General features: G+C 38.3%; 2 protein-coding genes and 1 long non-coding RNA gene across 5 annotated transcripts; 2 read left to right on the forward strand and 1 right to left on the reverse strand.

Annotated features, from left to right (window-relative positions):
* Positions 1 to 5964: 5964 nt before the first annotated feature.
* Positions 5965 to 11483, forward strand: cuedc2 (CUE domain containing 2). 3 transcript variants are annotated; one of them, XM_077613902.1, is made up of 9 exons: positions 5965 to 6103; positions 6704 to 6790; positions 6996 to 7139; positions 7213 to 7274; positions 7352 to 7482; positions 7557 to 7724; positions 7799 to 7863; positions 9828 to 9888; positions 9964 to 11483. In XM_077613902.1, the coding sequence occupies exons 2-9, from the start codon at positions 6717 to 6719 to the stop codon at positions 10108 to 10110; spliced, it is 852 nt and encodes a 283-aa protein (XP_077470028.1). In that variant the 5' UTR covers positions 5965 to 6103; positions 6704 to 6716; the 3' UTR covers positions 10111 to 11483. The 3 variants fall into 3 exon arrangements, with proteins under 3 accessions (XP_077470028.1, XP_077470027.1, XP_077470029.1); XM_077613901.1 differs by having other exon boundaries at positions 5984 to 6139; XM_077613903.1 differs by lacking the exon at positions 5965 to 6103 and adding an exon at positions 6222 to 6381.
* A 3015-nt stretch (positions 11484 to 14498) lies between these two features.
* On the reverse strand, positions 14499 to 20086 carry hif1an (hypoxia inducible factor 1 subunit alpha inhibitor). Its single transcript, XM_077614101.1, has 8 exons — positions 19602 to 20086; positions 18445 to 18695; positions 18229 to 18377; positions 17987 to 18132; positions 16906 to 17012; positions 16773 to 16836; positions 14978 to 15088; positions 14499 to 14795 (listed from the first exon to the last, which is right to left on the reverse strand). Exons 1-8 carry the CDS (start codon positions 19785 to 19787, stop codon positions 14727 to 14729), a joined length of 1083 nt encoding a protein of 360 aa, XP_077470227.1. The 5' UTR covers positions 19788 to 20086; the 3' UTR covers positions 14499 to 14726.
* A 1228-nt stretch (positions 20087 to 21314) lies between these two features.
* On the forward strand, positions 21315 to 26131 carry LOC144084575 (uncharacterized). The gene is made up of 3 exons (XR_013303851.1): positions 21315 to 21483; positions 25378 to 25610; positions 25725 to 26131. It is a non-coding gene; the product is annotated as an uncharacterized LOC144084575 (long non-coding RNA).
* Positions 26132 to 27901: the final 1770 nt, after the last annotated feature.

Here is a 27901-nt window from a genome sequence, read left to right on the forward strand (position 1 = left end):
TCTTTTCTTTAATTCTTTTCAAAACACTTCATCAAGCTTGGTAAATTTAAAATGTTTAGATTTTTAAACCCTTACGGGAAACCAGTTTTTGTCAATTACATTTTGATTTTACTGCGTCTGACACCTTGCTTCCAAACAAATCCACATGCGTGTTTAATATATAAGATGAAACAGACATTCCAGTGAAAAAGAAAATTGCCTGTCCTCTCTGTCTATTACCTAAGACACTAAATCAAATATCATTACATGAAGGAATTCATTCAACAGATTTGAAAACTATCATCACTGTCTGGTATCTAGTCAATTACTTATTTATTCCCAAAGCCATGCTGCTTATCATGTTCAACATGTTCAGTAGGGATGTAAATCAACATTTTCTTGACGATACAATACAATACTGATTCTTTGGACAGCGATAGGATATTTTCCTGTATTACATGGGCAGTCAATTTTAAACATTAATGGTTGCCACTGAATGCAATAGACATCAAATACATTTTAATGAATGGTCACTGGTAGCCTCTCCTAGTTCAAATTGGCTATCTCTTAATGCACATGTGTCAAAGTGGTGGCCTGGGGGCCAAATCTGGCCCGCCGCATCATTTTGTGTGGCCCGGGAAAGTAAATCATGAGTGCCGACTTTCTGTTTTAGGATCAAATTAAAATGAAGAGTATAGATGTATATTACATTTCCTGATTTTCCCCCTTTTAAATCAATAATTGTAATTTTTTAATCCATTTTTCTGTCTTTTTAGTTCAAAAGTCATTTTGTAAAATCTAAAAATATATTTTAAAAAAGCTAAAATAATCATTGTTTTAGATCTATAAAAGACTAAATATTCAGGGATTTTAATCCAGTTCTTTTAATCAATTTAATAAAAAACTAAATATTATATCTAAAATGGTCCGGCCCACATGAAATCGAGTTAACGTTAACGCGGCCCGCGAAACAACCCAAGTTTGACACCCTTGTCTTAATGTCAATAGCACTGAAACATGATCATTACCACATTTACAGCCACTCGGAAGTCCAGCAGCATCGCAGAACAGATGGAATGTGTTTGACTTTGTGTTGCCCACCAGTATGCAACAAAAAGCTTGTGTGCAATCTTGTGTGAGCATTTTACCCTGAAATGACTGGAAGCAGCTCCTTGACTAAGATAAATGGCAGTGAACGAGAAGAACACAAGAGGTGATCTGCCTCATGGCGTTTACAAAAAAAGAGGCTCTGAAAACACTTCCTGTGTACACGCTAAAAATACTCATTCTTTTTCAAACCTTATTCTACCAATTAGGTAAACTCTGGAAGGGTTAATTTATGTAAAATGCCAGAAGAAAAAAATCACGTCAAACAACTAACCACACGGATTGTTTTAGATACAATAGCACACTTTGTAAATTTCAATTTTCCAGCAGCTTTCTCAATCAGATAACCAGTGCATCTTTATGAATAATTCATATTTTTGTTATCATCTTCCAGCAGCTTGTCCAACCCACACGGGGAAAGAAAATGCCAACAAAAATCCATTTGAAATTGCTGTTTAAGTTGACTTTTAGGTGCAATAACATTTCTTCCCACCCCGAGAAATGATCAAAACAAACGACGCCTGTTTTCGACAAGAGACGGAGGCCGCAAAATCTGACAGCCTTTCGAACAACAGATGTTTTTACAGAGGGGTGTCTCCTCTCCGCTGAGCAGTCTCACACATGAGAGACCCCCAAAAGCTGCAGATAAACGTCCAGAAAATCAACATGTAAATTTGTAACTGCCACATCTTCGACTGACAGCGCAATAAAAAAGTTAATAAATAAAAATAAACAGCACAGCGAGAAACATGCCTATATTATAGACTTTACATTTGAAGAACTGAATGTGAATTTCAATACTGAGGACATTGTTATGTGTTATTGTGAAAAGATAAGACTTATTGATCCACATTGTGGGCAAAGGCTGCACTATTGACAGGAAGACAGAAGATGGCGGAGAGGCAATATTTCATACATTTGCTCTGTTCACTCCATCAATGTGAAAGGCTTTGTTTTTTTTCTGGAGTGTATATAATAACACATGTGCTCTTTATTTCCCACAGATCAATGGTAATGCACGGAGGAGGGAGAGGGGGGTCGTGAAAGATGGATGCCACGCGCAGGTTAACCTATCGACTGATGCGAGACAAGGGGGGCCGAGTTTGCTGACACGGAGATAACAGAGTTGTACAAGGAGTTGGACCACTTATTGTGCGCGTTAGGGAAACACGGAATAAACTCGTTGACCAGAATTGACGGTGATAGACGTCCAAATTATTTTGACTGGGAGGGAATGGTACATCAGTCAGAAAGGATTGGCAGTGAATTAGGGAAACAAAATAATAATTTAATATGTTGGTATGCAGAACACTGTTGGCAAATTGTTTGAAAAATATTATTTATATAATTTTATAACATGCATAACATTAGAAAAACTAAAAAATTCTCAAGTGTGAGACTAAAAAAATCATAGTTACCAGTGTAAAGCGAGAATAATAATTAAATGTTATTTTTGATAATCAACTAATCATAATTTTTTTGGGAGGGGTGAGGGTTAAACAATCTGCTTGTAGATAAATCACATTAAATACTGATTTTTTTTAACTCTGGCTTTGATATTTTAGCTGTAAATTTGTAATGGAATTAAACATTTGCTAAGAACAATTTAACTATGAATACCATCTAACTATGAAATAGTATGATTGTTTTTTTTAAATGAAAAATCTGATGTTAGTATATATTGTATTTTGATTACTTACAAAAACAATCTGTTTTCTGTCATCGAAGACTACTAAAATCAGAAAACATTTACTGTTAAGAGGGTCAAAGAATAGCATTTGGACCATTTTGAAATAAACAATGTCTCTAAAAAATTATATCACTTTTCAAAATGGCTGTTCATTAATTCTGGATTGAATTATTTCACTACTCGCAGCAGCTCTCATCAAAAATCTACAATAACTTTGCAATATTATATTAAAAAATGCTGCAACAATAAATGTTTAATGTCACAACAGCAAAAACATAAAAATCTCAAGACGTCATTGAATTACAAGAATAAATCCGGATCTTCTTCATTTTACACTGTTACAAGAATAATTACTATGCAGTTATCGCAATAAATTGCCGTTTTTAATTATAAAAGGAAATGATAACTTTTTGAGGAGGCATTCATGTTAAAACTGAAGACAATAAAGGGATATGAATGTATTTTGAGAATAATGTGGCTTTTTTTCCTTAGAATAATATCACTTGTCTCCTCTGAGTACATATTTGACAAAATGCTGAATGCACATTTCAAACCTGAATTATGTGTGTGTGTTGAATAAAGGGGGTGGGGGGGTTAAGTGGCAATGAGCCGGCTGGAGACCACCCCCTGAAAGGGGGACAGGAGGCAGACGGGAAGACAGGCTAGGCCCACTTAGGTGGCCCGGATCTGGATTGGGTCAAGCACTCAGTGGATGCACAATATGCCAGCTCAGCTCTTGTCCCTTCAAGTGAAACAAAAATGACTTCCAACTTTGAACTTACATGTGTCATTAACAGATTGTCACATCGACACAATACGATTTAAACTGGTTAGGGGAATGAGATTTTCATTAAAGACAGGCTATGATTATGAAAAGAAGCTGGCATTATGAAAGTTTTGATTAATTAAAGCGTTGTGTGCTTGAATTCACACTCTAAATGTCCTTTTATAATGCTCACAGGCAGCTAGACTAAGTGAAATTTACTTTTTGACAAATTAACCCCGCAAAGAATGTGCTGATAAGATCTCTGTTGCACGATCATTTCACCAGAAACTATGGAATAATTTAAAGTCATTATAATAGGAATACTACAACACTACACGTCATCTTGGAAATACAATAAAATCCAAATATGAAGTCACTGTAGCTGAACTGCAAATTGTGCATTAATAGAATAATACAGCTCGGCAGACAGCTCTGAGCGTTATTGTCTAAAGTTAGCTAAAGGGTAATTAATTTGGCTCTTTCAGTGTTTTGTTGATGAGAATTGTAATTTATCTTTTTCTCCTTTAGCTCAGACATCCGTGCGGTCGACCCCCAGTTGTCATTGTCTGAATGGAAATGAAAATCTGCTTCACCCGTACAATATACAGATTCAGGGTATTGGCTCAACATGGTTGAACGTCACGCTTGATTTTGAGGTGCACAACAACAACAACAAATGGGCCATTAACACATGGTAAGCTTTAAAGTGGCGCATCATGTATATTTATGTATTTTGCAATAGCACAATAATGTCATTGGCACACTGGGTTAGACCTATGTAAAACATAATGTATTTTTACAAACATTCCAGAAAAAAACCTAAATATACCAAAGAAGATTAATACAATAGTTTTAAAAAGCAGCAATTACATTGTTCAGCACTTTACATGTTGAAGAACGTATACAGCCTCAATATAAATTGTTAAATATATACAATATATATGTACATATATATATATATATATATATATATATATATATATATATATATATATATATATATATATATCCAATATAATAAAAATAATTCTAATTACAGTATTTATCTTTGAAATATTTAATTTCGTATGTAAGCGCACATGGCAGTGAAGCAATTAAATTACTACCAATATTTAGTTTAAAATATTATATCATCTTTGCTCTGTGTATTTGCTTCTCATTAGATGGGACAATTCTTTTCTTCCCTTCCCTCTTTATGTCTCTGTGAAGTTGAAGTGTGGTCGATTATTTACACAGATAACAGATTTGTTAAACTCAGCCAAAGCATGAACACTATCATTTGCTGTAAATAAAACCAATCAGACTCCACCTAAAACATGTTAAATGGTCATGTCCAGTTGTCTGAAAAGGGTTTAACGCAGTTGAAGATGTGCAGTTGTTATTAACAATTCTTTGCTGCCATCTTGTGTCTAACTGTTGGGAACTCATTGCCACTCAGTGAAATCTGGCAAAGCTTAGTGATACATTCATTTTCTGTTCCGGTTATCCTCACAAGGGTCGCGTGGTGCTGGAGGAGCCTATCCCAGCCAACTTTGGACAGAAAAGAGTAAATGGGGTTTTAAATATTATCTATGAAAAGAAACAAGGGCGGCCCGGCAGATGAGTGGGTTCAAATTCCGTCCATCTGTGGGGAGTTTGCATGTTCTCCCGGGCCTGCGTGGGTTTCCTCCGGGTACTCCGGTTTCCTCCCACATTCCAAAAACATGCATGGTAGGCTGATTGGACACTCTAAATCAGGGGTGTCAGACTCGGGTTGGTTCGCGGGCCGCGTTAACGTCAACTCGATTTCATGTGGGCCGGACCATTTTAGATATAATATTTAGATTTTTTTTAATAAATGGATTAAAAGAACTGGATTAAAAGCCCTGAATATTCAGTTTTTTATAGATCTAAAACAATGTTTATTTTAGCTTTTTTATATATTTTTTTAGATTTTACAAAATGATTTTTGAACTAAAAACTGAAAAAAATGATTTAAAAATTACAATTATTGGTTTAAAAGGGGGAAAATCAGGAAATGTAATATACATCTATACCCTTCATTTTAATTTGATCCTAAAATAGAAAGTCAGCAATCATGATTTACTTTCCCGGGCCAGACAAAATGATGCGGTGGGCCAGATTTGGCCCCCGGGCCGCCACTTTGACACACGTGCTCTAAATTTCCCCTAGGTATGGGTGTGAGGGTGAATGGCTGTTTGTTCCTTCTGCCCTGCGATTGGCTGGCCACCAATTCAGGGTGTCCCCTGCCTCTGGCCCGGAGACAGCTGGGATAGGCTCCAGCACCCCCCGCGACCCTACTGAGGATAAAGCGGTTCAGAAAATGAGATGAGATGAGATAATTGCTGCAATGCATTCCTACTTTGTTTGTGGTTTGAACAGTCTATAAACACATTATTCCGATTTCACACCACATTGGTCGCGCAAGCTGTTTACAATGTGAGGAAATGACGTCCTAATGTTGTGATTGGCTGATAAGCTTGCACACATTCAGATCATATTTGACTCCATCATCCACAACTGAATCCCACAGGAATTATCAGGAATAATTTTGAGGCAACGTAAGAGCACTTCATGTCCTAACACATTTGGACACAGTAAGTCAACTAAAATCAGCGTCGTTTTGGATAATCAACAAGCCGAGGCATGTTTGTTAGCCTCTTAGCTATTAGCAATTTACCTCGGAAGTGACACTTCCACTTACGTCAGTTTAACAACAACAAAAATGCAATTCTCTGTCGAAATTGAAAAGTGAGAAGGATACTGACGTCGTCGAGGGACGCAAAAGTCCACCAATTGCTTATTTTTAGTGCAAATCGGGTGTTAAATAGCAAAAGAGGTTAGCATTGGCTTAGCATTGCTCACCACTATTTGACAATTGATGCCGAAAGCCAATATTCGAAACGACCTTTTGAATACTCTCATTAATCATATTGTTGTATTGTTCCGCGTTTATCTGTAATATTTTAAAATGTCATAATTTGAGACGTGAACAGCTATCTCAGCCAAAATGAATATATGTCTATAAATATGTGTGTGTCATAACACGTTTTGCAAGCAGTAGTTCACGTAAGAGCGCCCTATATTAAGACTGTGCGTTTGGTATTGGGTCCACTGGAGCACGCTAACCGGTATAGTTTTCTCCTTTCTCCCGTGGACAGTTCATAAACCACCATGGACCTCCAAAAAATCATCCACGGTGCGTTGCAGGACTTCTTACTGACTTACATCCCTGATGCAGATCTCAGGTGGGTTCTCCTCTTAATTTATCGATTTGTTTTTTTTAACTCTTTGGTAGCATTAACGGCAATAGACGTCAAATCCACTTGGACTGCGCAGGCTGTTAGCAAATATTCGCTGCCAGCCACTCCCAGTCCGAAAAGATTGGACGTATATGTACATGGCTGTCAATAGCTTTGAAAAAAACAGTGTTCTGAATGTTTTCAAATACAGCACTTTGGATGACGTCCTGCTTTCATACATCACCGGAGTTCTAGAAGATCTCGGCTCCCAGCAGAGTGTGGAGGAGAACTTTGATGTGGAGGTCTTCGCTGAGATGCTCGAGGCGTACATACCGGGTTTTGCCGAAATTGACAGGTCAGAACAACAGAAAAAGTCCTAAAAATGCAATAACTCGAATTTGTTCTTTTTATTCGTTTTTATGTTGCAGTGTCAAAGTCTGTGAAATGATGTTCAGTCTGGCGTCCACGCTCGCTAAAGCCCGAATTTCAGGTCCTTCTTCTACTCTTTGGATTGTCCATTTATGTAGCGCTGACTCATATTCATTATGTCAATGTGTTCCTTTCTAGTGGACGGAGAAAACAGCATGGTTGGAACACGGGACTGCTTGTCTAAAATTGCAGATCGACGATTGAGTGAACCCCAGTCTGGCCGGGATATGCAGTGCTTACAAGCACAGACGGAGGGCGCCACCGCTAAAGTAATGCAGTTGTAAAATAAAGAGAATTGTCGTTTTAAATTTGAAGTGAATAATTTTGAATTGTTCGTTATCAGTTTGCAGCACCGGAACTGGAAACTCAGGAGCAGCACCTTCTGGAAATGTTCCCAAAATGCAGCCTGTCCGAAGCCCGAAATGCTCTATCTATCGCCAAAGGCGATATGGAAGAAGCCGTACGCCTCATCATCGAGGGCGATGTCCAACTCAGCCCTACACCGCTGAACGTCAGTCCACCTTTTGGTCATTTTAATGTTGTCGTGTAGAAGAACGAGGCAAAAACTCTTTTTCGTGTCCTCAGGTAAATCAGGGGAAAAATATCTCCTCAGTGGGGGATCAAAAACTGAAAGAAAGCATCCTTGAGAAGTAAGTGACCACTCACAGAACTGTTATTTGGTAGTAATTATGAGGGCTGGCATTATTCAAGCAATTGATCGTCACATTGAGTTTGAGTTTAATTTATTTAATAAGGGACAGCACATAAGGAACATATTTATATTCATGTTAATGAACATATTGGATTGGATTGGATAACTTCATTCATCCCGTATTCGGGAAATTTCGTTGTCACAATAGCAAGAAGGTGAGGATGCAGAAATAGGAAAGGCATTTTAGACATAAATATATGTAAATATGTAAGATTGTAACTGAAGGGTAATTTCTATCTTAAAATAGGAATTGTAATTCCTTGTAAATTTGTTTTTTCTATTTTTCTTTATCCTTCTAAATGTAAAAACAAATAAGGAAAAAACTTAATATTCTTTAATTTTTATTGTTGAAAAAAAAACTGAATTTTCTCTTAGTGATTTTTAAAGGAAAAAACATGAACTACAGTGGTACCTCGAGATACGAGCTTAATCCGTTCCGGGACTGAGCTCGTATGACAAGATTCTCGTAACTCGAGCGGAAGTTTCCCATTGAAATGAATGGGAAACAAATTAATTCGTTCCAACTCTCTGAAAAAAACACCAAAAACAGGATATTGGATTGAAAAAAATGTTTTATTTCTTATAATTCGCCATATATTGACAAAGTAATAAATAACGAGTGGTTTGATAGTAATAATGTGTTTAATAGGAGTAAAATTAGACACATTTCGCGGAGGTTAGACAGCGGCATACACGGAGGCAGGGGGTCTGTTCGGGGGGGCTTTATCCACGGCAACAAACGAGGCCGACTCGTAAACGAACAAACACATTTAAATTAACTTGGATAACTATATACAGACACTCAACGTTTAATGTAACTTCAAACAAAACTAAATTCTAAATTTGTTGTAATCTTTTTTACCTTACGTAGTTCTACGGGTTGACACCACCTGGCCGCTCCGCCGAAGTCTTCAAAACGAACGCATCAAGTTGTTTGTTTTTGTCTACCCATCAAAATATATTTCGATAATGTCGCATACAAATGTCATCACAATAGGATAACGCACGACCACCAACGAGAAATAGTCTTTAAAGAACGATCGCGGGAGATTCTTTCCTTTTAGAAAGAATAACAGGAAATACAATAGTTGACCTTACCCACGTATTGATTGTGGGTAATGAAGTTTTATTCTGAGAAAGGTTGCCATTGCCTATGGGTGTTGTGTGCACGAGTATACTTCATTACCCAGAAAGCCCTCTTTTTGCCCGCGCGTTGTGCGTTTCCTGGTCCTATGAGAAACTCATCTGAATTAATTAGTTCCGTGCGCGTAGATATTGTTATACACGAAAGATATGCAAAAAAAAAAAAGCCATGGCCACCTGGCTTGGTCGCATCACGAAATTTTGACCGCATCACGGGCGAATTATTCGATCGAAATTTCCCCCGTAAGACGAGCATTTTGTATGACGAGCGGTCGTATGACGAGGTACCACTGTATTTGTTTTCTGTAGTTCTTTGATAAAGCAGACTGATTCTCCATGTGGTGAATCGAAATTATATTCGCAAACATCGGCTTTTTACTTTGAAAAACAATGATGGTGAGTATCGCAAACATCTGCTTTTTACTTTGAAAAACAATGATAGTGAGTTAATATTTATTGTCCAATTTTTTGTTTAGCAAAACAGTAAATACCAGAAGTTTCATATAAACAAGTTAGTCAGCTCATTATTTTTGAAAAGTCGGTGATGGATGGCCTATCAAAATAACTGTTTGTAACACAGTGGCGACCGCTAACTGAAAAGATGATATTAATAAAACGGATGACACCCAATCCATTTTTAATTGGAAGGGACAAACCGTGAACAATCCCTGCCAGCCCACCGAATCCAAAGGGATTGAATGTCTATCGCCCTAAAATGGCAGTAAACATCATTCTAAATGTGGACTTTTCTCCCCCCAGATACATGCTGGTCGACAACGAAGAGGACAAGAAAACGCATCGACCCGTTGCCCCCAAAGAGGTAAAAAGTCCTCTAGAAACTCTCTTGCAAACACGCAAACTGTTTTCATGGAGTTTCTATTTCCATTTGGGCCAGGCTCCAAAGAAACTTGTTCGCTACCATAGCAACCAGGTGGTGAGCACCAAAGGTGAACGCTATCAGGTGGTGAAGAAGAATGAAACGGATGACCTGAAGAAGACGTATGTCAACCTCAAGCCGGCTCGCAAATACCGATTTCATTGACAACACACGTTTGTCTATTATTTGTTATCACTTGGTTTGAAATGATTCTCATTGATGTTATGTATGAGTTTTACATTTGTTTTGGTTTTTAACATATTTTTGTTTTAATTTTGTTTGAAGTGCACATTTTGTACACTATCATCTTTAGCGACGTCCAAATGATGGACTTCACGATCCCATTGCGCCATTTTTTAAATCTTTTGCTTTGGTGGCATTTCATTCCGAATTATAGGTCATTTGCGGGGTATTATTGTATGACGATTTATGTCAAGTTCTCGTGGCGCTTTATATATTTTCTCATGTCAACTGCTTTTACCATATGCGAAAACTCTTTTTATCTCATTTTGTTTTTTGCTATGCCACCAGATAAAAAAACGTATGATCGTTTACACTGTGGTTTCTTCTCCAAACGCGACGTACTGGGCAGATATTATTGTATAGTATTTTAAAACTAGTGTATCTGAGTAAACCGTATTTTAGATTTGTGGGTGTATTTAAGATTATGTGGGTTTTTCTATAGTTGCCACATCAATTGCATAAAAGAGCAACGTCTATATAAGCTAAACATTTTCTTTGTATCATTTCAAATGAAACACGAAAGAGAAAACTGAAAGTTGGAAAAACATGCAAGTCCTAATTGTGGTTCTATCCCCAAAACAAAAATTTGGGATTTGAGTCATGAATTTGGACGTAAAGATTTTTATGGGGGCAATACGCTTGATTGAGATATATAGTAACATTCAACAATTTAAACTTGTACAGCAGTGCCTTGAGATAAGAGTTGTGCTCATTTTGTGACCATGCTTGTGACTCAAAACTAGAGTTGGCCAGCCATAAAAAAACATTCCTTTTTTGTACTTGTAGATATCATAAAACAAAACAAATGATGGACTGATTGGCTGTTGTCATGCATATTTTCGTCCAATTTGACCACCTAAATAATTTTTTTCACAATCCGCAATCATGAATTGGCCAGCACTACCGAAAATACTCTCAACACATTTTCCTATTATAATCAATGGTGCCATTTTCCATTCCAGCCTTCTCAAAAACTTCTTTAGTCAGGTCACTCATGTCTCAAAGCCCCACTGTACTCATCACATTGCAGAGTATCATGACATCTTGAGTTTTGTGAATTTAGTGTGAAATACTTTTGTTTGACTTTTACCATTAGGTAAGGCCCACACTGGTCAATTGTGTGTTTCTACTGGATACTCTTTTATTCATAAGTGAATGATTATACATCAACAGAGTTTCCTGTGACTGGCTGATATGGTTATTGTTACTGTAACGTGTGCCGTGGCTGTTGACTGAACTTGTAACCCTCTTGCTTTAATGAACGCACAATTTATAGTAAAGACTAATTTTGTATATTTTTTGTGTTGCTTTTGTTACATTTCTTCCATGTTAATTAATTGGCTGCATTGACGATCGTACGCTGCAAAACTGTTCCAGTCAAAATGGATTGGATGTCTATAGCCATCAATTTCACTAAAACGTCTTTAATCCATAATCAACAATGTAACAATATATTTATCTGCGAACATGTTTAATTATAGAAACAAAACAAAAACAGTGAGTTCAACACAGCAAATAACACAATGATCAACTTGTGTAGAGGTACAATTGGGAAAAGCAGTTCAGTCTTTCATCAATTTCATTTTTTTCTTCTGAGAAGACAAAAATGGAAGGTCATGCTTCACAATTTGACTTTTTCAAGATAAAGACAAGTTTTACAGTAAAGTGTCCGCATCAACAAGCCAAAAATTTCCTTGAACTTCCCCTTCAATAACATAAAATGTACATGTTGCTTTAGTGCAGGGCTAGGGAACCTCAGCTCAGGAGCCACATGTGGCTTTCTTGATGGTTGCATATGGCTCTCAACAGTGTAACAATGTTCTCAAAACACTTTTAGTACTTTAAGAATGGTGAAATTACACAGATTTTCATGTATGTTGACTTTTAAATTCAGAGTATGGCTCTCAAGGAATAACATTTAAAAATATGAATTATAAATGGCTCTCTCCGTCAAAAAGGTTCCCGATCCCTGCCTTAGTGAGCTGTTTCTCTTTCGGTAATGGTTTCAAAATTGCTGAATTTTCAAACTTTTTGAAACTTTCAAAGGAAATTAAAACAAATAAATGAGACCATTTTGTTAATTGAAGTTTCTTAGCAAAACTGTAGTTAAACACATTCATTTTTGATGGGGGAAGTGATTTGACGTATGAATGCTTTGGAGGTCATTTGAATGAAATACTTCAAGCTTTTTTTATAACCCTGCTTTAGATGTCAACTCGTTTCAGTGTAGCTTCGCAAAAGAATACGCTTTATACTAATTAACTATGTGCAGCTGAATGACTTTTTGTGTTAGCGCCGTGTACATCCCACCAATAGCCATGAAGTTTATCAAGCAGCTTTTATGTGTGCAGTATCAGCCTAAAATATTTTCAAAGTGAGCCTTTCTGTGAATGAGTTGGATAGGAAGCACAAACCTGAATGTTGATGTATTTACCGCAATATCCCCCCCCCAAAAATGCACTTTTTTTTACCGGTGTCTAGTAATAGTCCTTCAAGTAGAAATCCAAGAGATTAAGAACATAAATTAGACAAACAATCCCTCGGGTCAAGTTCTTCGGCCGCACAAACAACGGTAAATAATATTGTCTAAGATTTAATTTTTTTTTTAAATGGTCATTTGTTTAAAAAAATCATTTTTACAACATGGTTTTCGAATAACTAAATTGGTTATTGTCAAGAATGTAAGAGGATTTAATGCAAAAAAAAGACTAATTAGTAGAAAATGTGTATTGTTATAATGTTGTCAAATTAAAAAGTCCAGTGATTTTTTTTTCCTCATCAGAAACAGAATCATCAGTATGAAGCAAGCAATGTGCAATCCGAGTACAGGTGTTTTTTTATGTCTACGTGAAAAGCAAATTTGTTAATTTTTTTCCTGAACAAAAAATAGGATCATAATTTGATTACATTAGTAATACACTGTCCAAATAACTTTCATATTACCTATATACTGTTTTTGCCTAATTCTAAGAACCATATGCTACTGTCGTAGAGAGCAATTATCTACATTTTTTCCATTTTTCTTTCTATATTTCAAATCGGACATCTTTCTGTTTTAGCCCATATGTTGTCAAAATAGGCTTGTTAAGTTTGTCAAACCCCACACAAAAATTATGTCACGAGGTAAAAAGTGCTGAGTTTAACTGTTACAAAATGATGCCAAACCCATTGAAACAACATACGTTCATAACATATCGTCACGGGCCAGGTTCCCGTCATTTTCATCCCTCAAATCCCATGTTCTACACCATAAAATGTCAGTTTCAGAAAAGACAAAAGGGCAACCGCTTGTAGTCCCCGGTATTTTAAAAGCTTCCAGTACCGGAGATTGCCAATGAAGCCTGGCTCCAAAAATATTAGTTACAGTATATTACCTATTTACAGTAATCCCTTGAATATTGCGGTTAATGTAGACCAGCCATGGCCGCGATAATCGAAAAATCGCGAAGTAGGGTCACCCCTATTAACTTCTGCTTATGAGTTTTAGCGTGGATTTTCACATTTTTATGAACTTTAAAAAAAAACCTTATTTTTCCTTCAGTGCTGAGTCCTAGTAGCAAAAGTGGCTTCCGCTTACGAGTTTCAGCGTGAATTTTCACATTTTTATGAACTTTAAAGATTTTTTTTTTAAAATAATTAATAGCGAATTAGTCAATTCGTGATAAGTGAAGACGCGATAATCGAGGGATTACTGTACATTCAAGTTAATGGAAGAAATGTTCTATTTCACCATCAAAATTACCTTGTTTATAGCCTATTACAAATTTTGAATTTGATCTAAATGGCGACATCATTGTTTCATCACATTTATACAGGAAGTGTTTTTTCTTTTGGTAGCAAAATTCCCACACGTGCATTGCATCAGGAAGGGCATCAGCATAAAACTTGTGCCAAATGTAACAGGTGATTCTAGTCTTGCCATGGCAACCCCTGAGGGGATAAGCCAAAAATCCACTAATTGTTCAAAAGGTGTCATACGCGGACTGCGTTATGGTCCATGAGTTTTTGGACTTATTCGTTTCCCATTGGCAATTTTTGTGGCGTTTCGTTTAGCCAAAGCTTAGTTAGATAAAGTTTAGTCTTTGCATGCTTGCTTAGAAACATAGATGGTAAATATTGTTATGTTAATCAAACAAACATGATTTGTCCAACATGTCCGGTAAAGAAGTATTTGCATTCATATGTTGTCAGCATCATTTGTTTACTTCAGGTGACTTGCGTCCCGCCCTAATGAACCTTATGTAAGATTGACGAATGTAGCGCCCAAGAACTGAACTCATTACAAGTGGTTAACTCATCCAAAAGCTGCATTACGCATCTTATTCGCCTATTTATTCAGTTAAATTACAAATTTTTCAAACTCTGACATAAATAACTAACCGAGACAAAACAAAACACAAACACCCCCCAAAAAACCTCTTCAAGTAGTCAACTCCCACGAGTTGGGCAAGACGATGGCACTCTGAGAAGCACGGTGGTTTCAAAGTAGGCGCTTATTGCCATGCAGCGACAAAGTCCAAAAGTCAAACAAGGATGTTTCAAAGATCCACCTCTTCGTTGGGGTCTTCGTAGCGTCCTGTGATCATAGTTCGGAGCAATGGTCCCACCTGGGGAAGGGAATATTACACAGACATGTTACTAGGACACTTAAGGGAGGTATTAAAAAAAAAAAAGGTTTGACGTGGGTGAGTCCTAAATATAAGCAGAAAGTAGGTTGAAGGCAAGGTTGAACGTGCAACAGGGATTTTCAGGAAACGGGTGACCTAAAAAGAGGAAAGGAGGCATTTACTTGTCGAGGGTCCCCAAGTGCTTCTCCCAGCATCTTTTCGATGTTCCGCATGATGGCCACCTTCTGGTGAGCTCGCAGTGGGTATTCTATCCTCTTGGGTGTGGGTGCCCCCTTGAAACACACATTGTAAGACATTCACAAAAGTTACTACATTCATTTGAACTAGGAGGTTTCAATTTTATATGATAAACGATTAACCTACTGAGTTCTATCTTTAACTATATGGTGAACCAATCTGTGAAAATACAGTGGTACCTCTACATACGAGCACCTCTACATACGAGCAGCTCGAGATACGAGGAGAATTTCGAGCAAATAATTATCTCTAGATACAAGAAAAATTTAGAGATGCAAGAAAGCCAGGTGGCCAAGACATGAGAGGCTGTTTATCATTGTAGCGCACTGTCTTTTTTGCCGCATCTCTTTCGTGTATAAAAGATATCTACGAGCACTGGGCAGAGCTTGCATTTTGCCGTGTTTTTCCCCATTAGTCAATGCATAATACAAAGTGAACAACAATGGATCCAAAGCAAACAGGTGGAATGAAGAGTTGTGCAAAGAAAAGGCGAACGTTGACAATCAACATTAAGCGCGAAATAATTGAAAAATATGAGAGTGAGGTACGTGTCACAGAGCTTGCTCGTTATCATGGATGATATCGTGTCACTTGGAAATTCCTTGGGGCTGGAGGTTAACGAGGCAGATGTGAATGATCTAATTGCCGAGCACCACGAAGAACTGATGACACAGGATTTAATCGAGCTCCAGGAGCGAACATTTGGAGGTGTTGCGGGAACTCAGTAGCGAGGAGTAGGTGGAAGAGAGGGGCCGCCTGGCTACAAAGGCTACAAAGACATGCTAGCGAAGTGGCAAGAGTTTTCTGATTTTGTAGAAAAAAGGCACCCTGACAAGCTGGCAAGTAGTCGCGCATTATCGTATTGTGAGGACATTTGAGCGCGTCATTTTCAAAATATTTTGAAGGGAAGGCAAAAACAAACAACTCTTGATGCGTTCCTATAAAAACACCCACTGAACGTCCGGGTGGAGTCAACCCGGAGAACAAAGGTAAAAAAACAAAAAAACAAAAATTAGAATTCAGTTTTGTGTAAAGATACATTAAACGTTTGTTTGAGTGTGTCTGTATATATTAATCCAAGTTAATTTAAATTTGTTTGTTCAGTTACGAGTGCGTTGCCGTGGAAAGTCCCGCCCGCCGCCTCACTCTATGTGCCTCTCTCTACCCTCCGCGAAATCTGTCTAATTTTAGTTCTATTAAACACATTTTATTACTATTAAACCAGTAGTTATGTGTTACTTTGTTAATAGATGGCGAATTAGAAGAAAAAAACATTTTTTCCAATCCAATATCCTGTTTTTGGTGTTTTTTCAAAGGGTTGGAACGAATTAATTTGTTTTTAGTTCATTTCAATGGGAAACGTTCATTCGAGTTACGAGAAGATCGACATAGGAGTTCAGTCCCGGAACGAATTAAGCTCATATGTAGAGGTACCACTGTAGTAAGGCTTTATCAGCGCTTATTCAAAAGTTTGGATAGTCTCATTTGATTTTTAAATTTGAATTGAAGCAGCTTTTTTTTGTTTTTTACCTGAAAGTATGTTTTTATAAAAAGAAGATTAGGTAGAACTATTTTCTTCTATATAATCAATTGCAAAATGTTTTGTTGGTTTTTGGCATTTTAACGTATAATGTTGATTTGAGATATAACTGCTTTGAGACAAAATAAAACTTGTATCTTAAGGCAGTGTTTTACTTTGAAACTGTTTACAATGCATACTTTGTACCAAAAGTTGACCGTAATTGTAACTCCCCCACTCAGAAGTGATTCGATGTGATGCCACCTATAAGAAATGAAGGAAAAATTGATAAGGATGTGCTTTCTATTTGTATTTGCAAAGTCTACTACTTACCAATACATAGGTATGTAGAGCACATCTCCCGGGCCCACAACTGTCTCATAACCCACAACATTTTTAAAATTGGGGAACCTCTTATAGTCCGGGTTGTCAAAATCAACCTAGAAAGACAAGCAATAATCTTTAACTATAATAAAGCACAAGTAAATAGATCAAAAGACATTCATTAACATTGTTTTTTTGGAATATAAATTGGTACTTTTTAATCTCTCAAACAACCTGCTATGGCACTGCTAGCCGTAAACCCAGAGCAGGATTTTATTTTTTTCTTACTAATAATAGCAGTGACCTGCTTTTTAAAGTGAAGTGACTGTGGTTTCAAATTGGCTGTAAACAGACCACACTTCTTAGCACTGTTTGGCTGCCCTAACAGATGCATATGAATGAGGACACAACTTGACATATTGATGTTATTGATTTGGTTGATAGAGATTTTTGGTCAGCCAAATCTTTCAGTTTTACATCTTTCCATACAAATATACCATATTTTCTCGCATATACGCCGTATTTGTCGCAAAAAAATTATGACTGAATCGAGTTGGCTTATATGCGCACAAATTATCGTATTTTCATGACTATACGGCGCATCATATTTTTACCCGCAGTGTCAGTAATGAGTGCTATTTCTGTATTTTACACACACAAAGGACGCACCGTTTTTATAGACGCAGTCAGGCAATTATAAGGCGCCCTGTCTATTTTGGAGAAAATTTAAGACTTTTATGTGCGCCTTATAGTCGTGAAAATACGGTAGACTACGCACGGAACTGCAATGTGACAAGAAACGCCATCACTTATTTCAAAGTAGAGAAAAGATAAACAGATAAAACACTTAACAAAATGTATTTTGACGTCTATGCGAAAAAATACAGTATCATATTGAAATCAGTCACTTAGAGTTAGGTCCAGTATGTTTTTTTTCTTAAATCTTGAAGAATTTCAGTAGTGTGACTCATAGTAGTGTGTACTATTGTATGGAATTGACAGTTCTTAGCAGTCATACTCAACAAATAATGCCACTCTATGAATACAATGTTTATCTCTTAATGTATTATATAATTATATAATAACTTACTTGACTCTGTCTGTCACACGGGTGGTGCACAGGATAAGGATACAGAGACTCAAACTGGTCCGGGGGGAAGAGAATACACCTCTTATGGCCTTTGATTTGCGCAAAGAAGTTCTGCTGCTCGTCGTAATGCGCCGGCGTTACGTTGCCTGAATGTGGAGAAGGTAACTTAAGTCATATTGCGTGATCACAAAGAAGGTGGCCTCGGGGAGAAATGCCGTTTATGAGGAGTGGAACCTGCGTACCCTCCATGCCTATAAGCAGGAGGTTGGATGTCAGCTGGCCCCAGTTTCTCTTGGCCTGCTGCTTGTTGATCCAGTTCCAATTAAAACCAAGGAAGTCCATCACTATTTTCTTTCCGACTGTGTCGTTGAGCGTCTGCTGCAGGTAAACTCTAGAAAACAGCTTGTCATGACGCAATTGTATCTGCTACGTTAAACGGAGATAATCTTCAGCTTTACCTCTCCTCTCCTCCCATTTGCTGCACTTGTTGCATCTTCTCCACGAACTCGAAGAATTTCATCTCCAGCCTATGTGACTTGGGGGCGAAATTATCCACGTTGGCCATCTTTTTCTCATCGTAGTAGAGGAACTTGTGGTTTTCTGCTACGTAGACAGAAAAGTCCCCATTGCCGATATTTTCCTGGAGGTATGCCACGTCCCATTTGAGGGCAGGATACACCAGGTTGGTGTCCGTTAAAACTACTGGCTCCTGCGGATACATACGGTAGGATAAAAACAAGGCTGGGTGAGATAAGGCTTGAAAATAAAATCCCCAATTTTTACACCAATATGTATCGATACATTACAGAAAAGAAAGAATTGTGCCGTTTCACTGCGAACTTAACATTTAATATTAAGGATATTTTCTAGAGATTTTTGTTATTTGTTTGCATATGTATCGACATTTGTATCCATACTTTACATCACGGCGGCCCAACGGCTTGAGTGGTTAGCGCGTCGGCCTCACAGAGGGGACCTGGGTTCAAATCCAGGTAAGTCCACCTGTGTGGAGTTTGCATGTTCTCCCCTGTCCAGCGTGGGTTTTCTCCAGGTACTCCGGTTTCCTCCCACATTCTAAAAGACATGCATGGTAGGCTGATTGGACACTCTAAATTGCCCCTAGGTATGAGTGGGAGCGTGAATGTTTGTTTGTCTCCTTATGCCCTGCGATTGGCTGGCCACCAATTCAAGGTGTCCCCAGCCTCTGGCCCGAAGTCAGCTGGGATAGGCTCCAGCACCCCCCGCGACCCTAGTGAGGATAAAGCGGTTCAGAAAATGAGATGAGAGATGAGATGAGACTTTACATCACAGAGAATTGTGCCTTTTCTCTTCAGAATTACTAAGTAGTGAAATACTTTGCGATACAAATGTCGATACATATGCAAACAAATAACAAAAACCTCTAGAAAATATCCTTAATGTTAAATGTTAATTAATGATAAATTCGCAGTGAAACGGCACAATTGTTTCTTTTCTGTAATGTATAGATATATAATGGGGGTAAAAAAAAAAAAAAAAAAGAAAAACCGCGACGCAAAAATGATTAGAAATAAAAATAGTTTTATTTATTTTAAAACTCTGATTTAAAAAAATAAATAAATAAAAACGTACTCACCTCATTGTTGATGAGTAATTCCGCAGCGGGGTCGCCGTGCGACAGCCTGGGGATTGCTTTAGTGGAGAACGTATACCTCCGCATCTGAGATTCGTCCCAAGCCCGCTCGCAGATGCCCGTAAAACTGGCCGAGTCGCCTTCGCTCGCCGACGGCTTCTCTGCTTCCACGACGGTCGCCGCAGCCATGGTGCGACGCTCTTTTTGTGGGACCTGCTTGCCTGTCTGTGGCGATTCAGCAGTTCACCACCCGTCACGTACGCCGTCCTCGCCAATAAATTAGCGACTTTTATCCTCCGATCGCTCCACCGGGAAGTTTAACTCCAACAACGGGGTTAGTCAATTGATAATTCCTCAAATAATACAAATTGGTTGGAAAGAGTGAAAACTTGTCTATGGTTGTGTGTTCTGCACTGGACTGAATGGGTGGTGTTTACACATCGTGTTGACATCCGGAAAACCAACGAGATGAATGGTGAACTGTGCAGCGCAGGTTACTGGAAAGAAGAAAGAGCGACACTTAGTGGAGTGGCGAGCTAACTGCACTTCTTTGCTCCTCCCTATTTAAATTCAATAGCAAGCTGCAGTTACTAGAAAACCTATCAATCCCAGTGAACGCACTGCAAATATATTAGATATGTATAAAAAAATATGTATCATTTTACTGTCTGATTCATTGAGTGGCAGGTGTCCAGCCAATCATTGTATGCCGTGCAATCACGCTACGCAGCCAATCACGGCACTGACCGCACTTGCGCACGACGCTACAGCTAACTTAGCTAACGTGAATGTGATTCGTCAACTCCCCAAACCAGCGTTAAAAAGAACTGTGCATCTTTTTAAGTTGAAATTGATGTACAGACACTCCTCAACTTACGAACGCAATTGGTTCCGAGCGATTGTTCATAAGTTGAATTTGTTTGTAAGTTGATTTAGTGCTATATTTTGTATTATAATTTATGTTTAAGGCCTATATAAGTATATTGAAGGTTTATATAAGTGCATTTGTATGTTTAAGGCTTGTATAAGTAACACGCATTGGTTTGTACTGAAAAAAAAACCATTTAATAAAATGGAGAGAATATGTACAGTACTGTAGAGAGAGAGATAGATTTATGTATTAGAAACTGGCCAAAAGAAGCGACCTAATGACGATTGCACAGTTGTCTTCTTTTTTTCATCATAAATGATGCAGTAGCACTGTATGGCATCATTCAATTGATTTGCAAACTTTGTGCAACGTTCAATATTTGGGTCCTGCTGCTCGATCTTTCTGTTTATAAATGGTACTGAATGTGCAACGCTCACCACTCTCACGCGCATCAAGCTTCGTTATTATTGCCACTCGTTTCAAATGAAATGGCTTGCCTCTTCCTTCCAACTCCCTCAATAGAAGCCTTTAGCTTTTTACCAACCATATTCAATATTGGATGCATGAGATATTTAATGATACAAATGAAAAAGGTTCTTTGCACACTGGAGATACATTCACGCACTTCTTCTTCGTTGCAATGCGGAAGGTAGATGCTGGGTGAGCTGAGCTCTCACAGCGCCAGGCGTCGGTATTAGCGGCGGAAAGAAGTACTACTCCGAAAAAGACGCGAAATACAAAATTGGACTTGCGAACATTTTTGGACTTAAACGCAATTTGCAGACATGTTCGTATGTACCGTTGTTCGTAAGTTGAATGTTCGTAAGTAGGGGAGCGTCTGTATGTGCAACTAGAAGAACAAGTGTTGGAAGGACATCTTTTGCTTTTTCGAGTGTCAAAGATCTGTTCTGCAAAACATGAAGCGAAGGTAAAGTTGTGAGCGAGTTTTCCGATGGAAAAATATGGACATTTAATGAAACCAGACTACCTCAAGGACAGATGTGAAAAAATAAGGTAAGTCACATTTGTGCAAATTCTAGTGTCATTTATTAATGATTTATGTATGGATATTAATAATTAAATGTTATGGCTAGATCATTAATGGGTTGTAAAAATGCACCTGCTGATGGCATGTGTCATGCTGGTGTGTGGCCATAGCAAGCATTTCTGATGTTGCTCACACTGGTCGTCAGTGTGCTCAGGTTGTCTGTATGCCCAGATATAAAAATCAGAGGGAACATTGGTTACTAGTAAAAAAAAAAAAGCCTTGTGAAGTTTTCTAAATCCTCTATAGGTCAAACCATTAAGCAATTGGCAGAAAATTCAAATTCTGTAAAATTTCGGTCTCAGAACAAAAATGAAAATATACTTTTGATTTTTCTTAATTCATATTTGATACATAAGGTCACAATGGTCAAAGATGATAAAATCTGATGTGGGAGTTTACGAATGTGTTCGTTTTTTCACTTTGCAGGGAAATTGCTATTGTTGTATTGTTTTTCAACGCTGGGGGGTGCTGTTGCCTTGAAGTGGCAACTTGTTGGCATTTTATTTTGACAGTAGTGTATAAGTAATGTCTTTTTTAATGTTTAAAGTTTAGGGAATAAATCATCAACATCTAGGAATTACATTGTTTTATCATTTTATTCAGAAACAATATGTTTCAAAATTAACAGTCAACATATCGAAATTGATGCTTTAACAATTAAATATATTTAATTCTCAAAATTTGGTTGAAATGTTAATTGTCGCTTACCAAAATAGAGGCTGATGATTTCAGAGTTCTTATTTTGAATAAAGTAACACTATCTTCCTTAAATTGACAGGATGTGGAGAATTTTAAGTTATTGACATCAACTGCACTACAGTTCATATTGACAGATGTTTTGATGACCAATCACAGTCACCATTCTGTCTGTCAATCACAATCTGCCAGCCTGAGTCAGTCTTAACCTGGGTTCGATCGAACCCAAGGAATTCCGTGGAGCCTCTCCCTCCGAGGTCAAGACACATCGACTCATCATGTCTATTCACAATAGCATGCCCCACTTGACCATCAATGGCTGCAGATGATCACATGACGTTGCTTGGCCAATCAGTGCTGCGAGGAATTTATATATCTTGAATTTGAAAAAAAAAAATTTACAATAAAGTAGGGTTCGGTGAATGAGCATATGAAGCTGGTGGGGTTCGGTAGCTCCAACAAGGTTAAGAACCACTGCGCTACAGTATACAGTGGTAGCTCTAGATACGAGCTTAATGCGTTCTGGGACTGAGCTCATATGTCGATTTTTTTTTCGTAACTCAAACGAACGTTTCCTATAGAAATGAACTAAAAACTAATTAATTCTTTCCAACCCTCTGAAAAAACACCAAAAACAGGATATTGGATTGGAAAAACATTTTTATTTGTTCTAATTCGCCATCTATTAACAAAGTAACAAATAACTAGTGGTTTAAAATTACTAAAATGTGTTTAATAGTACTATACTAAAATTAGACGGATTTCGCGGAAGGGAGAGAGAGCGTGACAGAGAGAGAGGGACGGGGGGGGGGGGGGGGGGGGTTGGGGGCTTTTTTAACGGCAACGCGCTCGTAACATAACATAAACATATTTAAATGAACTTGGATTACGATGCAGACACTCAAAAATAAAGTTAATCTAACCTTACACTAAATTTAATTCTAATCTTGTTTTAAATTTTTATACCTTTCTTGTTGTTGCTTGGTGATAATATCACAGCCCTATGTTGGTTTAAGATGTAAAAAAAAGTTCACTTTTCTATTCACTGTGAAATGTGGATTAAAATAACAAACATCTCTATTAATTCTTAACACCAAAACATTAAATTATTGCTTGAAGATCATCTTTTTTTTACTTCGCTCACCCAAGCACACCCCCTTTACACCCTAAATCCGGGCCCCTTGAGGGCTGAAGCACGCGTGCAGCACCCACCGAATTTCTGCCCCGGTCCAATCCGTTTTGACCCGTCAGACAATGACCTTAGCAACCAGCATATTAGTCCACTAAACCACCAGAAACTCAAATTGCAAGCGGATTACTGTTTGTGACAAACTTCCGTCTTCTCTTCAAAAAGCCATGAAGCATTCTTGAGCAATCACATTTTTACCTTGAGAGTCCATAGAAAAGTCTGACTGTAAAAACAGTGACGAACAGATAAACAGTTGGGGTACCACGTGTCTAATTTACATATACCGTAGGCCAGCGGCGGGACGTGAATTTCTAAGCGATGCCTTCAATTCTATATCTGAATCAATCCAACCCTCATGGGTATTTGATGGCTATAAAACCTTTACTGCAGCTACAGCTGCGACACATTTAGGAATATAGCCATATTTTACTCACCAAAAATCTTTGTTATTTGTTCGCAAAATCCATCGTCCTTTCTTTCCTCCTTCTTTTCTATCGCCATCTTTTCTACCCCCCAAAAAACTTACAAACACCGTACGACTCGTACGGTGTTTGTAAGGTTTTTTGGGGGTTTGTAAGGGGAATCATAATCATTTATAAGGGCAGTTATCGGCAGAGGTTGACGACAGGTATGCTAATGCTGAAAGTCGACCCTGTCCTGTCGTATTTCTGGCATACGTTTTTATTCGATTTAGTGCTGAAAATGTTTGTTCCTGGTTGTGACAGGCTTGCTTGCTTCGGAGTTGTCCGACCTTTCTTAATGATGTCCAGCTTTTCTTGAAAAGTCCGTCTTGAAAATGGCTTTGACAGTAAATCTGCAAACAATTCAATTTCTTCTTCTCCTTCAACCATTGTGGGTTGACAAAACCGCTATTAAATCAACACAACAATATATTTGCTTGTGCAGCTTGCTCCAGATACAGCTTGGTAGCTCTGGCTAGTCCACTCTATCACTAGCCAATCATAGTTGGTGAAAGCGATGACGTATCCCTACACCTGCGAGAAGGTAATTAGTGTCGCCAACTCGAAATCTGATTGGTTAAAGCAACAGTTTTATCGACGCTTGTTTTAGGCAGCAGAGCCTGCAGAACTGATTGTGAAGGCCTCAGGCAGATTTCTGACCCTGGCAACAAATAATAGCTGAAATGTGATTGGTTAGATGGTTAAATATGAAAACACACATCTGGAAGCAGCGCAACCATGGGAAAAGCAATGAAAGGAAGCTGACAGACAATTTGGAATTATTGAAGTATTCATGGACAAAACATAATTAACATCAGTCTGTGATTCAGATATTTTTTTAGGCCAGCAGAGAAGGGCTTGCAGGCCCTGACAGTCCACCACTGCCATAGGCACGCAACTTCAGAATTTTAGACATCTGCTGCTCGTTGATCCTTTCGTCGTATGATAGTTGGCTAGTTAGTAATGCTTGCAGAAATTAACCACATTGCCACAATGGTAGAATGGTAAAGGTTGAAGCTATTCCTTAGCAACGGTGGCTAGGACGTATAATTGGTCAATGGTTGTATTTAGGGCAGAGTTCGCAAAAACACAATTGGGATATTTACCTAATAGTGCAAAAATAGTGATTGTTTTGGGATTTTTTCCGATTTCTTGGCCAAGTACAAAATACAAAATGCTATTTCTAAAAACTATTTTTTCTCTAATCATGGAATTTTAAAGCAGTCAAAGACGGATGGAACTATCCATTTCGAAAATTTTGACTTGGAAAACATTATTGCCTTTATTCTCTCCATCTATGTGACTTCCAACTCATTTTGCTGTCAGAGCAAAATCAAAAGTGGCAACTCAGTCAACTCAAGTAAAAAGCAGATACCTGGAAAATCTCCTCGAGTGCGTTAAAAAAGGCTTTACTGTTGATGTGCATTACGTCACTGTCACCGATTTTTTTTTTTTTTAATTAAAAAAAAAAAATCTGCTTTCCTTTTCTCTTAATTTCCCAAACATCCCCAAAGCACCACAAATGAAGACATTCCTGAAAGAGAAGCGCCTTGTTTGTTTCCTTCTGACTTGATGGGTATTCACCTCAGCTCGGCAGGGAACCTCATCTGGCAGCGCCGACACCCCGGTGGGTTCCCATGCTCTTGTGTTTCCTGTGCACATCAGTGGGATGAGCTGGGCTTGATCCTTCTGATGCTCTTCTGCTTCCCCATTCTTGTGTGGATGAGCAGGGAGATTGACCACCCTGGTGAGCTCCCTTCAAACCCCCCTTATAGAAGTTTGTATCTCAATCCTGATTGATGATGCAAAACTATTGTCTGCTGTCTGTCTACTGCTCTTTTTCATTTCAACTCCATGGAAGACGAGTGTGCTCATTTTGAGGAATTTGTAACGCGGATTCTACAGATTTTTGGGTCACATGGCAGCACATCCGGCCTTCTTCAAGTCATCTATGTTGGCTTTCTCTCACATTCGTATTGACCCTCGGCCCTCTAGGTGATGTAGGTTCAGAAACGTTAAGCCTTAAATCCTATTAGTCAGGGATTCTCTCAAGCATTAGAAGGATTTTTCCCCATTTGCTTGCTACCTAAAAGAATCTTTGTTGATTTTGGATGAAAAGTCGAGAAATTGATGAGAAATTTCTGAATGAGCCGAAGCTTGGCTTATAGAACTTGTTGAAACTTTGACCTGGAATAAAATCGAAATTTAATTTTAAGAATATGAAAATAAACTCAACTTTTGACAAAATGCTTAAAGTCCATATGCTGACTGCAGAATAAAACATCATTCATCTTGACTCATTCTCTGTAGGGCAGACATGATTATTCTACTGATCCACATCGATTAACCTCCAACAAATTCATTTTTATTTTCTGATGCATGAGATTTTTTTTAACTGATTCTTATACAAATTTGGTTGTACAACGTGAGCGGTTGGCACGTCGGCCTCACAGTTCTGGGGTCGAGGGTTCCATCCCAGGTCGCTCCTCACTGTGTGGAGTTTACATGTTCGCCGCGGGCTTCCGTAGGTTTTCTCGGGGTACTCCGGTTTCCTTCCACATCCCAAAAACATGCAGGTAGGCTGGTTGAACATTCTAAATTGGAACAACTTGGTCGCAGTACAGTACAGTAATACCTTGTTGACATACAAGTGTACCAACCTACGAGAAATTTGAGATACGAAGAAAATTCTCAGCAGATTTGAGATACGAGCATACGAGATGGTTCCATTTCATTTTATTCCTCTTTTATAAGGCCAAAGTCGAACTCTGGTTAAAAAAAAAAAAAAAAAAAACTGAAGCAGTACCTCATGTCAATCGTGATTCGGACACAAGCATTTGCCCCCACCCAGCAGGCAACGTGACCTCCGACCGAGGGGTCCAAACTTCCATGTTTGTGGGTCGACCCTGCCGCGTCCAATTTGCCAACGTGCATGAACGCGAGGTGGCTGGGGAGTGATGTACGACGGAAAGAAGGAAACACATGACTTTAAGTAGCCTTTCACACGCAAAGCAGATGTTTGAAAAAACTACTCGTACTCACTTAGTTGAAGTGTGGATTTTTTTAACCCAGTGCTGGGTACTAGTGTCTTAACTCTCATCACCAATCACATTATGATGTTCATATCTGAATCTTGACTCCCAAAAGTCTCGGTCATGTCTGGATTTAGAATTTCTGGGTGAAAACTAAATCTTTAATTTCAAAATCAATTGGTTACAAAATTGTATTCAACTTTATGTTACTAAGATTCCACCAGCCCTGTAAACGACTGGAACGCCTAACAACATAAAATATTCCTTCATTCATGTGTGTTTCGTAAGCTAACTTCATTTAAGTTAAATGCAAAGTTTATGTTATATTACGTCATGTCACAAAAGTGTAGCGAACTGAAGGTGTAAAGTCTCTCTCCTTCACCACTGCACACACCGCCGTTAGCCACTACTGCTCTATACATGATAATCTCACATTTTATTGCAGATCATAACCACTAGATAGGTATTTGTTACTTTGGGAGCATATGTGGTGAATTAGAACAATTAAAAACATGTTTTCCATTGTAATATCCCATTTTTAGGTGTTTTACAGAGGGTGGGAATGGATTAATTTGTATTTGGCTATTTTATATGGGAAAAATTGATTTGAGATATGAGTAAATTGACATACGAGCTTGGTCTCGGAACGCATTAAGCTCGTATCTCAAAGTATTACTGTATTAGGATCATTTGCTGACAGACTTATCCCACATCCTGAAACGGCAACCATGTGGGCTGCGGCAGCCGGCGACTGAGGGACTGAGGAAAGGAACAATGCTCAGAACCATACAAGGCCAGGTAGCAACAGGGAAGCTTCAGACTTTCTTGTTTTGCCTATCCCAGCTAATTATAGGCACAAGGCACGGGATACTCTGATTCGGTGGCCAGCATATCGCAGGGCACAAGGAGACAGACAATCATTCACATAACATTCATACCTAGGGGCAATTTAGAGTCTTCAACCAGCCTACTTTGCATGGTTTTGGCAAGTGGGAGGAATCCGGAG

This window comes from Stigmatopora argus, chromosome 11, assembly GCF_051989625.1.
Source record: "Stigmatopora argus isolate UIUO_Sarg chromosome 11, RoL_Sarg_1.0, whole genome shotgun sequence".
Lineage (NCBI taxonomy): Eukaryota > Metazoa > Chordata > Actinopteri > Syngnathiformes > Syngnathidae > Stigmatopora > Stigmatopora argus.